This window comes from Geotrypetes seraphini, chromosome 16, assembly GCF_902459505.1.
Source record: "Geotrypetes seraphini chromosome 16, aGeoSer1.1, whole genome shotgun sequence".
Taxonomy (NCBI): domain Eukaryota; kingdom Metazoa; phylum Chordata; class Amphibia; order Gymnophiona; family Dermophiidae; genus Geotrypetes; species Geotrypetes seraphini.
Genome location: NC_047099.1, coordinates 21,038,819 through 21,057,172, shown reverse-complemented (window position 1 = coordinate 21,057,172; position 18,354 = coordinate 21,038,819). Strand labels below are relative to the sequence as shown.

The 18,354-nt window shown below is 44.9% G+C and overlaps 1 protein-coding gene across 1 annotated transcript in view; it reads left to right on the top strand.

Annotated features, from left to right (window-relative positions):
- The window catches only part of MAP11 (microtubule associated protein 11), a 48,588-nt gene that overhangs the window by 16,915 nt on the left and 13,319 nt on the right, over window positions 1-18,354 (top strand). The window contains exons 2-9 of the mRNA XM_033925486.1: window positions 8,366-8,461; window positions 12,562-12,691; window positions 12,882-12,968; window positions 14,156-14,276; window positions 15,267-15,414; window positions 15,522-15,604; window positions 15,712-15,875; window positions 18,194-18,348. Coding sequence (XP_033781377.1) covers window positions 8,366-8,461; window positions 12,562-12,691; window positions 12,882-12,968; window positions 14,156-14,276; window positions 15,267-15,414; window positions 15,522-15,604; window positions 15,712-15,875; window positions 18,194-18,348 — 984 coding nt within the window. The remainder of the gene's footprint in view (window positions 1-8,365; window positions 8,462-12,561; window positions 12,692-12,881; window positions 12,969-14,155; window positions 14,277-15,266; window positions 15,415-15,521; window positions 15,605-15,711; window positions 15,876-18,193; window positions 18,349-18,354) is intronic.

The following is an 18,354-nucleotide window of genomic DNA, read 5'->3' as shown; positions in this document are numbered from 1 at the left end:
GGTTCACCGTTGATTGTTAAAGGTACATTAGGGTTCGAGTATCGGGGCCATAGTCTACTTCCTCCTCCAACAGATAGGTTCACATTAATATACTCTGCCAGGAAAAGTGTGTACTTTGACAGCCACAAGACCCCAGAGGGGCGGTAGAAATGTGTAGGGGACCTGATGCAATGTAGGTAGGAGAAGATGGAGCAGAGCTGTAGTGAGAGTCCAAATCTACTTGAAGAGCCCTTTGACATCCTCAAAGCTCAGATGCAACATCCCCTTTAGATCATTTTGCTAGTTCTGCAAAAGTAGCACAGACTATGTGGTATTGCTTAGGGTGAAATTGTCTTTTGTAAGTGGAGAGTGAAAGTGCTAGATTTTTTTTAATGTACCATACTTTTCGCTCCCATAAGACACACCTCACCATAAGACACACCCCAGATTTAGCAGAGGAAAACAAGAAAAAAAACATTCTGAACCAAATTGTGCATCCAGCCTACCTCATTCCCTGCCAGGCTGTGCACCCTGTCCCCCCTTCCCTGACCTGTAACCTACCACCCCCCTCACTTCTGGTGGTCTAGAGGTAGGCTGGGACAGGAGGGATCCGTCCCAGCCAACTAACAGTTTTTTCCTCCTCCATCCCCCGGTACTACTTTTTTAAACACAGCCTGCCCGTCGGCCTTTTTAAAACACCCCCTCCTGCCCTTCCTTTTCAAACACTCCCCGCAGTACCTTTTTAAGCGCCCTTAAGCCTGGTGGTCCAGTGGTGTATGGGCCGGAAGGAGCTTGCTGTCTGCGCTGCTGCCTGGGCCTTCCCGCTTTCAGAATGGCTGCAGTCAATTCTTGCGAGAACTGATGCCTAGGCAGCACAGACAGCACACTCCTGCTGGCTATACACCGCTGGACTAGTTCCAGTGCCCTGGAACATCTTGTGAAAGATCTTAGAAGGCTGTAGTAGGAAGAGGATGGACAAGGAAACTTGCTGTAGTGTTTGCATAGCTGGGAGGGGAACCCTTGTTTTTCTTTTGTCAGTTTTGTAGAATGTTTGCCAACTGACATGTATCTTTCCCGGATCCTGTCCCTGAGATCTGCACTTATTATTTTATTTATTTTTAGAAAATGATCGCTTAAAACCGTAACACGTTACATAAAAACATACATAAAATCAGTACCAAAACTTAAAAACATCAAATACTAAAAAAGAGAAAACCATCTAGCTTGTTTCTTCTCCTGTTTCCCTCTCCATACATTCCTCATCTGTGTCAGCAATAAATGAACACACAAACGCCTGCACAAATAAATATGTTTTTAGTGCCTTGTGAAACTGGACATAACTCTTATATAACTGCCTGCTACCTGGCAGCTTATTCCACATCTTTGCTGCTACAGTTGAAAAAGCAGATTGTTCTGTTGCCATATACATTGCATCATCAGCCACTAGTGCTGTCAAACCTGATATAGGCTAACCATGAGGGGCTGCACTTGTGTTGTCCATTGTAACACCTCTAATGTGATGTGTAGGCCTTTTCTGTTGATGTTTGCTTACTTTAGTTCTCAGCTGGCTACTTTAACCATTGGGCTATTTCTCAACTTGGTGTTTGCTTACTATTAAAAACATAAACAGATTGGACCTAAAGAAGGCCAAGAGTGCAGTAGCCTCTCACAACTGCATTGCATCAGATGACTGGTTCTAGATCTTTATTCACATATTCACGGAGAACAGTACTGATGAAACTCGGCCAGACAAAGTCTTTCTTACAAGCCAGTGTTTCTCAAATCTTTTTAGCTCTGGCACACTAAATGGAGCAAACGTTTTTTGCAGCACACTGAACATACGAATTGCCGCTGCTGGGTCAGACCAGTGGTCCATCGTGGCCAGCATTCCGCTCATGCGGTGTCCCTTAGGCCCTGTTTGAGTCTAGCCTTAACCTGCGTATGTTCTGGTTCAGCAGAAACTTGTCTAACTTTATCTTGAATCCCTGGAGGATGTTTTCCTCTATAACGGCTTCCGGAAGAGCGTTCCAGATTTCTACCACTCTTTGGGTGAAGAAGAACTTCCTTATGTTTGTACAGAATCTATCCCTTTTACCTTCTTGTTCTCTCCACCTCGGAGAGGGTGAACAATCTCTCTCTCTTTACTAAACAGAGCAAAATTTTTTTTGTGGCATATTATAATTGAAATTAAAAATTTAAATTTGAGAGTTATTTATTTAAAGTTCTTTAAACAATGTATAGGTAATTGTAACGACAGTGAAACTTAAGTAGATAAAATAGAATTGCTAATCAATGTGATGGATGTACTTGTTTTTGAGTGCAAATTAACTCAAAACGCAGCTCAATAGTTGACAAGCAAACATGCATTTTTTCACCATCTGCAATTCTCTTTTTTTTTCCAATTTAATTTCTGTCAGACCTGAAAATCCAAGTTCTTGTACAATCCCACTTTATTCCGAGACCAGTGGGTTTTATGCATCTCCCTCTCCTAGCATATCCTGGAGCATGCCCAGTAGATTCCAGACTTGCTTTCTACATGCCAAGCCTGTAGGAGCTTATTTCTTCTGCTCTTGTTTTCTTTGGATAGTTTCAATAATGTTTTCAGTATTTCCCTCATGGGTTGGCCATCTTGCTGTGGAAGTTCCCTGAGGGGACATCCTTGCAGCAGGAGATTGCAGTCGGCTGGAGAACGGCTGCTTCTGGTGGGTTCCCTGCGAGGCAGTAAGCCCCTTGGATAGCCTGCAGGACAGATTGAGGCTCTGGGATCGGGAGCTAGCTCACACCAGGTTTGTCCGCTAGTGGAAGAGCGGTTCCGTGGAGGCGCTACCAGGATCGGAGCCGGACTGTGTGCCTCCGCCGGGTGGCTGTGTGACACATCAGAGGGTGGCAGTGGTTATTGACCGTTATGGTCGGGCCGGTGGAGCAGTCAGAAGACTTGAAATCCAGCTTTACAGCTTCCTGAGGCATTATATCTCCCTATATGCTTCTACAGCATCACCTGCATTTTCTCCCATTCAGCTCAATGGAACAGTGAGTAACAGTGTGACAGCCTGTTTTGGCAATTTGGGGGGGTCTTAAAAAGGGGCTTTTGAGTGGTTTCCCTGCATGCCCAACAACCCCCCCCCCAAACCTCTAAAATCGTTGTTTTCTGGGGATTCCTATTCTTTTTCCGGGCAATTTTATTGCAAAATTGGCACCCGGTGGCCATGTTGGATTTTCCCGATTTAAATAAATCTATATATTTTTTATAGTTAAGGAGCTTCGTTTTTTCTCCAAACTTTATAGATGGCCTTCCCAGGTTGGGATGAATTGATTTCATGCCTTGTTTGCGGAGGATGGCTGTCGGATGTGCAGCAGGGGGCTACATTTGCATGGAAGCGGTGCCTTTCGCCTCAGGGAAGAACCTCCTTGAGCCTTTGCCCCAATTTCCACAAAAATTGCATTTGGGAGCTCTCTGGTGCGCACATGCACCGTTTCGGTGTAACACAAGCATGTTTCTGGAGAAAAACTTTATAAGTCCTCCAAGTACTCTAAGTCTGAAGAGCACAGGGTGGCTTTCACCGCAGGAGTCCTCCTTTTCCCCAGGAATTGTACGTAAGCTCTTTCAGGCATAACTTGTACAGAAGTCCATGCTTGTGATCATCCCACCGAAGTCTAGGCTGTCCATGGGGACTCCGACGCCGCTCAGCCTGAATCTTTCACTTGGTTCCCCAGCAGGAACTCCGAAGCATAAAAGGGTGACGCCCGCAATGGCATTGAGCGCGCTCCTGATCCCTCTGCTTTCGCAGGGAGGTATGGCAGCAGCCGCTGATGTGGAATGTTTGGCGGAGCTCTGTGATCAGGCTCTGTATGGGTCTCGGGACCTAGCTGACTATCCCACAGCACACAGGTTCCTAAAACCTGCTCGTCTAGAGGACCTCATCACAGAAGCACAGCAGGAATGGTCACTGCAGCAGGCTCAGCCGGTCCAGCAAGAATGTTCTCTCATGAGTGATTAAGAGGCCACTACCTGCCTCCTAACCTTGATAACCCCGATGCGGGTTATATCCTGTTGGAGATTTGGGTAACCTGGGCCATGGCAAGGATTTGTTCCATGGCAGGTGGTTTTACTAAGTGCTTTGCTTCTCCGAAGCTGGATTCAGCTGTGACTCAGGTCACCATGCATACTTCTTTCCCTCCCGACGGAGGAGTGGTCCTGAAGGATGTTCAGGACAGGCATAGGGATTTCATTCTTGCGTGCCTTTTTTGATTCTGCTGTGGCTGTGGCCAGGGTCAAGGCATTGCCAGTCTTGTTTTTCGTTGCACAGACATGCCTCTGCATACCCATGTCCTGTCACTGTGGTGCTGCGTGATTTGGAATTTCTCATCTCCAAGGTGGATTGTATGGCTGATGCCTTATCTAACATTCTGAATGTTTTCACCAAGCTGGGTGCTTCTTCAGTGTCTGCTGGAAGATGCCGTGGGTCTGGCAGTGGTTGAAGCGAACAGAGTCCGTTTCTTGGTCACAAAACCGCCCTGCACACACCCTGTCGCCTGGGATTCAGATATCTGGAGGCATTCCCCTTAGAAAGAAAGGATACGCAGACAGTGTCCTAAAGAGGTTGCCTGTATTTTATTAGTTTACATCCATTTTTATATCTTTTTACATGGGTCAGTGGTAACAAACACAGGAAAAGGGGGTTGGACAATAAAAAGGGATGGGGGGATGAGTGAGCAGGATATGTGCTTCATTGTCTAAATCTAAAAGGTACATGGCAGTGGGGGGTCGAACCTCCATTGTCTCAAAACAGCTAACTTCATTAACAAGATTAAATGGCCTATTCCCAGAACATCAAGAGAACAAACACAAACACTGTCTGTGTTTGAGCACCTCCAGCACAGACAGAGACAGAAGACTTATCCTTTCAAATGTGTCCTTTCAGTGGTCTGGGGACTCCTCCTCTGAGGCCACCCTGAACACGTTTCCCTTTTAGGAATGGCCTCGGTTCGGTCAGGGTCTAGATGATATCCTGGCAAGTGTACAAGACCACAAGCCGATGGCTTTGCCCGGGAACAGGTGACGTCCCACCAGGAGTTCTGGGCCTTCTCATTTTAGTCCATTTGGACATCCTCCCCAGTATGATGGTCCTCCCTCCTCAAGGCAGCAGTACCCTGCATTCTCCAGGCCCTGTTTATGGGGGTCTGGTCATCAGCAGTCCTCAAACAAACGTCCAGCAGCACCCTCCAGAAGATACAGTTCTGGTGCTTGGCCTTCGGCCCCTCTCCTGTGCATCGGGGGAGGGGGGGGCGTCACATCAGTCCGCTGGGTCTTGGAGTTGTTTGCGACGGTCTCACTTTTAAGTTTTCACGTCCTCTCTCCAAGCACTTTCTTGTTTCTCCTGTACCTCTAAGATGGCAATTCGGGTGTAGGCTGCGGTCTGCAGATGTTTGGATCTTGCAGCCCTTGAGCTTGTGCCAGAGGGCGTATTGGGCTCAGGGAGATATCGTCCCAGTGAAAGACTCCGAAGTTTGGAGACCAAGCGGTCAATGTGACACTGAAGGTGCCCCGCTTCCGCATGGAGATGGTACGTTCTGTCATTGATTCATTAATGCCGGGGGAGTTTCCAGCTTCCTGGATCTCATGGAGGCGTATCTGTTTATCCCCATTTTCCCAGCGTACAAGAAGTTTATGCGGTTTCACATCCTGGAGCAGCACTTTCAGTTTGCAGGTCTTACCTTTGGGTTGGTGATAGCACCCAGGGCATTTACCAAGATGATGGTGGTAATGGCAGCGCACCTTTGCTGTCTGGGTGTCCTGGTCCACACATATCTGGACGATTTGCTGTTCAGAGCTCCCTCTCTGGCCAAGGGGATCCAAGCAGTTCAGCAGGTGGTCCACTTGCTGCAGCGTCTGGGCTGGGTGATCAACCTTCGGTGGAGTCACTTGCAGCCCACCCAGGATTTGGAGTACCTGGGGGTTCGCTTTCTCACGGGATAGAACAAAGTGTTCCTCCCATCATCAGAAGATTCGAACAGTCATCAAAGACTTCTGGCCACTCAGACCCTGACGACCTGGCAGCATTCCAAGGTCCTAGGGTTTGTGGTGGCGATGATCAATGGAGTTCTGTAGGCCAGAACTGGACTGCGTCCCCTGTTGTCCCAATGGAATCCACAGCGGGACACATTGCTTGCTCCACATCCTTGGGCGGCAGCAGTGCGCAGCAGCATGAGGTGATTGCTTCCCATGGCACTAGCCAGGAGCCTTATGCTCTGGATTAAGAGACTCTGTCAAAGGATGCAAGTCTCCAACTAGGGGGCAGTCTGTATGTCTGCTCTGGTACAGGACTGGTGAGCGCCTTCAGGGCACTAGGGGTCGACCATTCATCTGGAAATGAGGACGACTCGGCTGCTTCTTTCCAGGCTCAGCTCCATCATTGAGCTGTCTGAGTGTCCTTGAACGTTGCCATGGTGGTGATTTACATCAATTGGCAGGAGGGCACAAGGAGTCCCTCCCTGAGCAGGGAGTCCCAGTTGCTCTTTTGCTGGGCTGAAAGACTCTGGGTCTAGCTTGCGCTGTCTGCAGCACACATGGCAGGAGTGGGCAGCATTCGGGCAGACTTTCTCAGTTGTCAGTACTGATTGATAAGTCAATGAAGCCATCCACACAATGCACGGCGGCAGTGAAAAGGGCGAACAAAATGCTAGGAATGATTAAGAAGGGGATCACGAACAGATTGGAGAAGGTTATCATGCCGCTGTACCGGGCCATGGTGTGCCCTCACCTGGAGTGCTGCGTCCAGCACTGGTTGCCATACATGAAGAAGTCTCAATACAAAAATATTCACAGAGTCCAGTACAGAATTCACCCAATCAAGATGAATTATTAATGAGGTCCGAAAGGGGTATCAGACGGCCCAACAAACAGAGATGTTTGAAGGGAATGACTCTTCATTTGCCCCACAGTACCTCCTCCTCCGTATTAATTTTACTTTTTTTACTTTTATCAATAGTTACTGTCACTTTTAGTCATTTCTGGTGCTTAAATCTTGAAGACTTAAGCTTAAGTTTGAAGACTTAAGCACCAGAAATGACTAAAAGTGACAGTAACTATTGATAAAAGTAAAAAAAGTAAAATTAATACGGAGGAGGAGGTACCGTGGGGCAAATGAAGAGTTATTCCCTTCAAACATCTCTGTTTGTTGGGCCGTCTGATACCCCTTTCGGACCTCATTAATAATTCATCTTGATTGGGTGAATTCTGTACTGGACTCTGTGAATATTTTTGTATTGAGATATCTTCAAACAATTATTGAGAATATATGGTAGTAAGATGGATACATGAAGAAGGACATGGTACTACTCAAAAGGGTCCAGAAAAGAGTGACTAAAATGGTTAAGGGGCTGGAGGAGTTGCCGTTCAGTGAGAGATTAGAGAAACTGGGACTCTTCTCCCTTGAAAAGAGGAGACTGAGAGGGGACATGATTGAAACAATTCAAGATAATGAAGGGATTAGACTTAGTAGATAAAGACAGGTAGGGAGAACGAGAGGGCACTCTCTAAAGTTGAAAGGGGATAGATTCCGTACAAACGTAAGGAAATTCTTCTTCACCACAGAGTGGTAAAAAACTGGAATGCTCTTCCGGAGTCTGTTGTAGGGGAAAACACCCTCCACAGTTTCAAGACATAGTTGGACAAGTTCATGCTAAACTGGTGAGACTGGACTCGTTTGGAGCACTGGTCTTGACCTTGGGGCCGCTGCATGAGCGGACTGCTGGGCAGAATAGTCTCAGGACTCAAGGATCTCCCGTATGAGGAACGATTGGGTAAGTTGCTGCTGTACTCACTCGAAGAACGCAGAGAGAGGGGAGACATGATCGAGACGTTCAAATATGTCACGGGTCGTATCGAGGTGGAAGAGGATCTATTTTTTTCCTTAAAGGACCCACGGCAACAAGAGTGCATCCGTTGAAAATCAGGGGTGGGAAATTTCTTGGCGACACCAGAAAATATTTCTTCACCGAAAGGGTGGTTGACCGCTGGAATAATCTTCCACAACAGGTAATTGAGGCCAGCAGCGTGCCAGATTTTAAGAAAAGATGGGATTGTCATGTGGGATCTCTTCATGGAGGTAGTGAGGGGGTGGGCCATTAGTGTGGGCAGACTAGATGGGCCGTGGCCCTTTTCTGCCGTCATTTTCTATGTTTCTATGATGGACCATTGGTCTGACCCAGCAGCGGCAATTCTTATGTTCTTATGTTTTGAGCACTCAAAACTGATTAAAGAAGATAGAAAGCCTCAGACTAAATATGGTACTGCGTAGTCGGTGCATAGTGTAAAGGTAGTATCTGTGGGATAAGATCTTGTTGTTCTTTACTCAGACACTTATTCTGTTGCTTCCATTTTCAGACACCTGTGGAAGAGCCTATCGTGTCCAGTGATGAGGTCATATTTCCGCTCACCATCTCCTTGGACAAACTTCCTCCCGGAACCCTCAAAGCTAAAGTGAGTAAAGGTGAGGGAAATATGGGAAGAGGTCTGAGTTTATCCAAAGCTTTGCTGCTTGTAATAAAGGAGACAAGAGTAAACATAAACTTGACCCTGAAACTGGTGTATTAAAAGGAAGGGAAAAAAAGGTAAATATTTAAAAATGAATACTGTCTCTTTCTGGGGGGGAGGCCATCTGTTCACTACAGCAGAAGTCCCAAAATTTGGTTCATGAAAGCTGCAATCCAGTTGAGGCTTTTTTGCATTTCCGCCATGTGTGTGAATGAGGGTACTGGTTTGCAGCCCTCAAACCAGATTGGGGACCCATACTGCAGAGACGGAGCACTGATTAATCATGCCAAAAAATATAAGGGTGTGAAAAGTGTTACATAATAACACAGTAAATGACAGCAGTTAGAAACCAACCTGGTCCATTTAATCTGCTCAGTAAGTTGGCCAGAATTGTATCTGCTGCTGTGCACAGGTTACACCCCTCTTTTTTAAAATGTAAAGCCATTTAAGTTTTGCTGTGATTCTTTTTTTTTCCTGCTTATGTAAGGATCTTGGGTACTAAAAGAACTCGCACATGACATTACTAATGTGCTGTTAGTGATCTGTAACTTATCATTAAAACCATGGGTAATACTTGAAAATTGGAGAGTGGCTGATATTAAGCCAATTTTTTAAAAAGAGTTGCAGCAGTGATCCAGGAAATATGACTGGCAAACCTGACTTCAGTGCTGGGCAAAATAGTGGAAACTATTATAAAAAATAAAATTACAGAACACATAGACAAACATGCCTTAATGGGACAGAGTCCGCATGGGTTCAGCCAAGGGAGGTCTCAGCTCGCCAATTTGTTTCATTTCTTTGAAGGTGTGAATAAACATTTAAAGAGTTGAGCCAATTGAGGTAGTGTATCTAGATTTTCAGAAAGATTTTGACAGAGTTCTTCATGAGAAACTCCTGAGAAAATTAGAATCATAGGATGGAAGGCAGTGTTGTTCTGTTGTGGATTAGGAATTAGTTATTGGACAGAAAACAGAGGGTAGGGTTAAATGGCCATTTTTCTCAGTGGATGAGGGTAAATAGTGGAGTGTCGCAGAGATCTTTACTGGGTCTGATGTGGTTTAACATATTTATAAATGATCTGAAAATTGGAGCGTGCAGATTAAGTTTGCAGATGACACAAAACTATTCAGTTATCAAAACACACAAGGGCTGTGAAAAATTGCAGGCAGGCCTTAGGAAATTGGAAGACTGGGCATCCAAATAGCAGATGCATAATGTGGACAAATGCAAAGTGATGCACATCAGGAATAATAATCCAAATCATAGTTACTCCTAAGGTGGACCCTGTCATAAGGTCAGCACCCAGGAAAAAAATCTGGGTGTTATTTTAAACACTATGTTGAAATCTTCTGCCCAGTTTTTGGCTGTATAGTAACAACAAAGAGGCACAACCAGTCACAACAGGGTTTGGATGGGGGACGCTCAGGAAAAGCTACTACTAGCCTAAAACAGCTCCACTCAAGAGGTAAAGGGTGCTCTCAGTGTGAACCATCAGCAATGGGAGCAGAAGCTCCGATGCTTCACTTCCGGGCTGAGGCGGGAAGCCTCCTCCACCACACCATCATTGAGCCCCCTATGTGTGAATAGTAATGAAAACCTACAATAAGGCCCTAAATAAATAATGCAATCAAACAACCCGTGAGCAATTAAAACTCAAACGGTGAAACTACAACCTGAGCGACCCCCACACAAACCCTGCCAGCCGAAACCCGCCAAGATAGCAACAAAGCAAAATCAAAATCAAAACATACTTAAATATAATCAAAAGAATATACTTATCTAAACCAAACTGCCACAATGAAAACGCCAGGAGCCGAAGTTCAACCAAGCTGGTTTCGGGGAGGAGCCCTTCTTCAGGAACCAGCCCCCGACCGCAAGCCAAAAACAAAAAAATGAAAAAATGCAAAATGCCGAAAAACGAGGCGGGACGGCTGGAGGGAGGGGTAGCCGAGCGGGAGAGCACTCACGCCTAAAAAGCGGACCAGGAACTACGTCATACACAACCCAACCAATCATACAACGCATCCTAAAACTCTCATACAGGGGCGGGAAAAAGAAAAAAGCCCCAAAACTTTTAAAAGAGAACAGTAAGACCCGTACAGTACTCGGACCCAAACGTGCTGAAAACCACCCAGCACAGGAACCTGCATGAAAACACGGCACCCAGAAAGGGTGGAAAGGAACCCTAAATAATGGTGTTCCATTCCACACTTTCATTGAGGCCGAGGGGAGCAACAGCTTGAAGTTGGAAAATCCAATATTGTTCCCTAAGGTTTAACTGAAATTGTTTATCCCCCCTGAAATCCCAGGGAATTTGCTCAAGCACGAACCATGTGAGATCAATAAACTGGTGACCGGCTTCCAGACAATGAGGCACCAGAGGGGCGGCTAAAGATGCCGTTCTGATCCGACTCCTGTGTTCTTGAAGTCTTGTCCTGATCTTTCTACTTGTGCGTCCCTGTATGAGAGTTTTAGGATGCGTTGTATGATTGGTTGGGTTGTGTATGACGTAGTTCCTGGTCCGCTTTTTAGGCGTGAGTGCTCTCCCGCTCGGCTACCCCTCCCTCCAGCCGTCCCGCCTCGTTTTTCGGCATTTTGCATTTTTTCATTTTTTTGTTTTTGGCTTGCGGTCGGGGGCTGGTTCCTGAAGAAGGGCTCCTCCCCGAAACCAGCTTGGTTGAACTTCGGCTCCTGGCGTTTTCATTGTGGCAGTTTGGTTTAGATAAGTATATTCTTTTGATTATATTTAAGTATGTTTTGATTTTGATTTTGCTTTGTTGCTATCTTGGCGGGTCTCGGCTGGCAGGGTTTGTGTGGGGGTCGCTCAGGTTGTAGTTTCACCGTTTGAGTTTTAATTGCTCACGGGTTGTTTGATTGCATTATTTATTTAGGGCCTTATTGTAGGTTTTCATTACTATTCACACATAGGGGGCTCAATGATGGTGTGGTGGAGGAGGCTTCCCGCCTCAGCCCGGAAGTGAAGCATCGGAGCTTCTGCTCCCATTGCTGATGGTTCACACTGAGAGCACCCTTTACCTCTTGAGTGGAGCTGTTTTAGGCTAGTAGTAGCTTTTCCTGAGCGTCCCCCATCCAAACCCTGTTGTGACTGGTTGTGCCTCTTTGTTGTTACTATATTAGGATTTTTGGCATATTATTTGAGTGTAGTGTTGGTTCAGTTTTTGGCTGTGGCAAAAAAAGCAAACAGGATGCTAGGAATTACTAGGAAAGGTAAAGACTGAGACTATTATAATACCTGTATCATTTCATGGCCGTCTTCACCTTAAGTATTGCAACAGTTCTGGCTGCCATTTCTCAAAAAAAGATATAGTAGAATTAGAAAAGGTTTAAAGAAGAGCAACCAAAATGATAAAGGGGGTGGAACTCCTCTCATAAGAGGAAAGACTAAAGAGCTTGGAGCTCTTCAGCTTGTAAATGGGATGGCTGAGGGGGCTATGAATAAGGTCTGTAAAATCCTGAGTGATGTAGAACAGATAAGAGTGAACTGATTTTTCACCCTTTCAAAAAGTACAAAAACCAGATGACAACACTATGAAATTACATGCAAATACTTTTAAAACAAATAGGGGGAAATATTTTTTACTCAAAGAAAGTTAAACTCTGGTACTTGTTGCCAGAGAATGTGGTAACAGCAGTTAATGTAAATGGGTTTAAAAAAAGGTTTGAACAAGTTCCAGGAGGAAAAGTCCATAGTCTGCTATTGAGACAGACATGGAGGAAACCACTGCTTGCCCTGGGATTGGTAGCATGGAATGTTTCTGCCAGGATTGACCACTGTTGGAAACAGGAAAGTGAATTAGATGGACCATTGATCTGACCTTCATAAGGAGGCCTCTTTGTAGCATCCCCCAGGGGCGTCGAAAGGGTGAGTGGCGTCCCTACCTTTTTAACTTCTCTGGCATGAGCGCGCCCTTTGATGCCACTTCCTAGGCACGGGTCCCGGAATTGACATAGGAGAGAGCGCTTGGTTTGCCGTTATTGCTATTAATAATAACACCCCCCAAAAAAAAATGTTTCTATGGTTGTAGGTTATTGTTACGGTATGGAAAAGGGATTCTGAGAAGGTGGAGGTGCGAGAACATGGCTACTTGACGATTTTACAGAACAGGGCCCCCTCCCAGATCTTTAAGGAAGAACAGAGCACATTCAAAGCCCAAGGTATGTGACAGTCATAACTAGGACAGAGGGACTAAATGTTTCATGTGGGGAGGCACTACCTCAGTCTTCATACATCCAACTACCTTATGACGGTTAGTATTCCCCAATATTCTGCGAACCAGTCAGTGGAAATGTTTACTGTGTGCATAGACATGTCTGACCTTTTATCTTTTTATACTTTTCTTTGCAGTGAGTACAATGTTGACTGTGCTACCCCCTCCCTCACTGAAATGTCGGCAGATTAATGTTTCTGGAAAATACCTCACAGTTTTAAAAGGTAACTTACCTTACCAATATTGTATTTCCTGCTGTTCTCCTTGCAAGCTTTACTCTTTTCCCTGTCACCCATTTGCTAGCTTCCTTGGATCACTTGACAATGGCCAACTGTCTAGTGAGCTACATCCATATTTTTGGCAATCTCGGAAGAAAAAAGTGGGGTTTTGTGTTGGAAGCAATTTCTCCAAATGGGTTAGTTTTGCGTATAAAATGTTGTTAGCCAGAGGTGGAGCTGCCCCGAGAAAACCACATTTAATAATAAAGTGGAGAAAAAAGCCTCAAAAAATGTATATGAAAGACGGCAATCTCGACAGATTTCTAGACGTTCCACTATTCAAAATGCAAATTTCAACACGGGCATAACACCCACCACTGTGCACAGGGAAAATTAGGCAAAAACTAGAAACTTAACTTAATACAATGATGTTCGCCATATAGAGGTGTTTGTCAGACTTCTGCTGGCAGACTTCCGCTAAGGCCGCAATACACGCTCGGCTGTGAGCATCATTAGTTGTTTCTGTTCTGTTTTTATTCCTCCGACAAGGCCCTTGTTTAGCCCACAGTGTTGAGTGTTATGCCCGTATTGAAATTTGCATTTTGAACAGTGGAATTTTTTTTGCTTATGATAATAGCGCAACGGCTAGAAATCTGTTGAGATTGTCGTCTTTCATATATATTTCTTGAGGCATTTTTCTCCAATTTATTGCTAAATGTGGTTTTCTTGGGGCAGCTCCACCTCTGGCTAATAACATTTTGTATGAGATTTATTGGAGTCAATTTTGTTGTTTACAATTACTTGTGTGACAAATTTAGTTTTGTGCATACCATAACAGGAATGAGCCTTACCTCAAAGCTAGGGGATGTGGAGCATGTGCTCAGTCTCTCAGATTTACTGCCAAGTGCTGTATGGTGCCTCCAGTGGTTATTCTCTGGCTTGAGCCCAGGCTTCGTCTCGTGTGTCTAAAGATGGCATAATGATTGAAGTGTATAGACCTCAGGCCCTGACTCCTTCACTTTTAGGTAATACAGTGTCTGGTGAAGTGGCCCTCAAGGCTTTATTCCCTTTAAATAGCTTCTCTGTCCCTGTCTTTCTATATCGTGATGAGGTGAGTCTTGGGACTTTTTTTTTTTTTTTCTAGAAAAGAGGAAAAAAGTCCAACTTTTTTTTTTTTTTTTTTATCTGTACAGTATTAAATGGATCATCTCAGGAAGAGATTTCTATTTGGGATATTCGTATTTTGCCAAACTTCAATGCCAGTTACCTCCCCATGATGCCTGATGGCTCTGTGCTATTGGTGGACAATGTCTGGTGAGTGACTGGAAGAGTTGTTGACGTGAGGCAGGTGTGATGGGGATGAGCTCTTAAGAAGGTAGATTTCAGAGTGCCTGAGGATAAGTTTGTAGAGCCTTAGTGGGTTTTAGAATGTGGCAATGTCATGGAAAAATGCTTGGAAAGATGTAAGACCAGAGAGATCTTTTTTTTAAAAAAAAAAACTCCTCTTGAAAACAGTTATTGGCTGCGTTTATGTGAACGAATTGAGCTTGACCAGCAGTTTTTATGTAAGATCAGAGATATCCTTAGAATTCACAGAATACAGTAAACGATATGAATATGATCGGCAGTGTGGGTATCAGTAGCTTTGTTAGATAAGAGGTATTGTTTTTAATTATTTTGCATGCTTATTGTAAACTACCTAGACTTTTAGGTGGTGTATAAATTTTTTAAAAATAAATCCCTCTCTCTCTAAATGGATTATATTTATCGAATGGAGAAAGTAACCACTTTGAGGCGAAAGAATATGGTGAAGTGGGAAAAAGAATAGGGCCATTTGTCTGGTTAGGTAACTTCTGTTAGGTCCTTAAACCTTTGGGATGTATCAAAGGAGTGAATTGACAAGGAGAGGTCTCTCTCCCCCCCCCTTATTTTCTTGGACAGTATTAAAAGGTAAAAGTTTATTTATTGGGATTTATTAACCGCATTTATGAAGAGAGGTAAAAGTTAAAAATGAGGGTAGCTCTATGTTTTGGTATTACTAAATATAAAAATCATTGGGGGGATTTTCTGTAAACTTTCTATTTGTATTCAGACTAATTTACTTGTTTATAACGTGATTGCTCACACTTTGTATTATGATTAAGCTCTTATAATACTGATAACTAAGGTAAAGAACTTCCTTTTAATTAAAAACAAAAAAGGAAGCTAAAATAAAATGGAATAAAGCAATGTTTTGAAATCTGGTTCTTGCCTCAGCACAGGGTGGAGGCACTGAAGAGTTCTCTCTGCCTTTGTTTTTTCCAGCCACCAGTCGGGGGACATGTCCATGGCTTCCTTTTATCGCATGAACAGCAAGTCTTCCTGCTTTCCCAGCATGCTTAGTGCCCTGGAGGAGCAGAATTTTCTGTTCCAGCTGCAGGTGGTAGAGCAGCCACAGGAAGACAGTAAGGAGGTGAGAGGAAAGGCTGGAGACTTTGGGACCACAGAGAGGCTGATAAAGCTGAATTTGACAACCTGAATCATAAGTTTCCATAAATTCTCATCCCTTTCCTTTGGCAGGGACTGGAGGTGCCCCTGGTTGCCATAGTGCAGTGGTCAACCCCCAAGTTACCATTCACCACCAGTATCTACACACATTACAGGTGAGAGTGGGATTTCTGAGGTATGCAGTTAAACCAAGATGTCATGGTTCACAGCAAATCCCTTACTGAAAAGCCATTGACTCCGTGCTCTCTCCTCCCTTCCACAGATTGCCGAGTGTTCGGTTGGACCGACCTCGCTTCGTGATGATGGCCTCATGTGAGTCGCCTGTGCATGTGCACAAACGTTTCAAAGTCACATACACACTGCTGAACAACCTGCAAGATTTCCTGGCTGTGCGGCTGGTCTGGACCCCAGAGAACGCTGTTGCAGGTCAGTTTGGGTGTGCAGAAGCTTGACTGCAAGTTAACTAGCCAAAGCTTTCTTGTGTGTGATGGGGACTTCCAAGTGCTTAATATGACTTTTAAACTCAGAAGCAGTATGTGTTTCTATGGCTCTTATGGGAAATCAGATAGTAATAAGCAACTGTTCATAGGTTTCAACAGTAAACAGTATGTTTCTCAGCTCCAATCATAAACAGTCCTCAGTGACACCACCAGGGACTCTCTTCATTGGACCCTTTTAAACTGGTTCATAGTCAGTGGCGCGCTGACAATTCAGCACAAGACAGAAGCGCGCCGCTGAAAGCCGCCCAAAAACTTATTTTTTAAGAGCTCCGACGGGGGGTGTGGGGGGGAAACCCCCCCCCCCACACTTTAATGCATAGTGTTGCCGCAGCCGTTGGGGGGTGCAACCCCCCACATTATAGAGAAAACGGAACAGTTTCTGATTTTTTTTTTCAGGAAAAGTTCCGTTTTGTCTATAATGTGGGGGGTTGCACCCCCCCACACACCCCCAACGGCAGCGCGAACACTATGTATTAAAGTGGGGGGGTTCCCCCCCACACCCCCCATCGGAGCTCTTAAAAAATAAGTTTTTGGGCGGCTTTCGGCAGCGCGCTTCTGTCTTGCGCTGAATTGTCAGCACGCTGGTGTCTCGCACGCGATTATCCTGTCACTTTTAAACTATGTTTTTTACTTATTTAACTTCAATGCCAAAAAATGCAAAGTTATGCACCTGGGCAGCCATAATCCATGCAAGACTTATTCCCTTAATGGCGAGATCCTAACAAGAACGGTAGCAGAACGAGACTTAGGGGTGATCGTCAGTGAGGACATGAAGGCTGCCAATCAAGTGGAGCAAGCTTCATCCAAGGCAAGACAAATCATAGGTTGCATACGCAGGGGTATCGTCAGCCGGAAGTCATTATGCCATTGTATAGATCCATGGTGAGGCCCCACCTGAAATACTGTGTGCAATTTTGGAGGCCACATTATCGCAAGGATGTGCTGAGACTGGAGTCGGTTCAGAGAATGGCCACCCGGATGGTCTCGGGACTCGAGGATCTCCCGTACAAAGAACGGCTAGACAAATTACAGCTATACTCACTCGAGGAGCGCAGAGAGAGGGGGGGACATGATCGAGACGTTCAAGTATCTCACGGGCCGCATCGAGGCAGAGGAAGATATCTTCTTTTTCAAGGGTCCCACGGCAACAAGAGGGCATCCGTGGAAAATCAGGGGCGGGAAACTACGAGGTGACACCAGGAAATTATTTTTCACTGAAAGGGTGGTTGATCGCTGGAATAGTCTTCCACTGCAGGTGATTGAGGCCAGCAGCGTGCCTGATTTTAAGGTCAAATGGGATCGACACATGGGATCTAATCACAGGGCAAAGGTAGGGGAGGGTCATTAGGGTGGGCAGACTAGATGGGCCGTGGCCCTTATCTGCCGTCTATTTCTATGTTTCTAGCTTAGTGGTTGAAGTGCAGGGATGTTAAGCCAACATGTTTCACCTATTACGGTTTTCTCAAGGCAGTAATCCCTTCCTGCTTATAGCAACTATTTAAGACCACAGCCATCTTCTTATGGGAGATCTGCATCTCCAAATGCCTGTTACTTGGCATTGTTGCTCTCGTTCAACATCAAGTTACATCAAGCAACCGTTTCACCATTGCCAATTTAAAGGGTTAATGTCAGCATGTCCACACAAGCGTCTTCCCAAGCAGTCCCTTGTTGCAGAAACTGCCTAGTTCTGAAGTACCTTTTTTCCCTTTTGCAGGTCTTGTAAGGAAACTTACAAGACTTGACTCAGATTCTTCTTTTTTTTTTAATTGCATTTTTAAAACCCACAAAATAAACAAAATGAACGTACCAGTACAATGCAACAGATTTTTAAAACTGCAGAAGGAGCAGTTAGTGTAAGAAAATTAATTTGAGTCTCATATCTCTTATATCAATGGGTGTTATCTTTTAGATACATAGAAAAATGAAGGCAGTTAAAGACAATGCCTTCTGTTATAGAGAGAAAGTTTGGCCAAATTTTTCACCAAAGCTTTCATTGACTCTCTTTTTGTTGTTGTTGTTGTTAAACCAGCATATAAATCTTCCATGCATCTCCCAATTTTATTTGGCTTGAATAAACAATTTAAATGCAGTTCCATTTGAAAGATGTTTTGCTCTCTGGGCCAACAAGGCTGCAGACTGACTATGGGTTGCCTGTATTTTGAAAAGCGGCTGTGTCTAAATGGTATCTGGTAGCTGTTCTGAATGGTACACATACCAGAGGTCCTGATTTTCCTCCTTACACAGGTAAGAAGCTGTCGGAAGAGGAGAGGCGGGCCATGCAGGCGGCTCTGGATTCAGTGGTGTGCCACACACCGCTCAGTAACCTGGGATACTGCCGGAAGGGAAGCTCTCTGACCTTCAGCGTGGGCTTCCAGATCTTGAAAGCGGGGCTTTTTGAGGTGAGA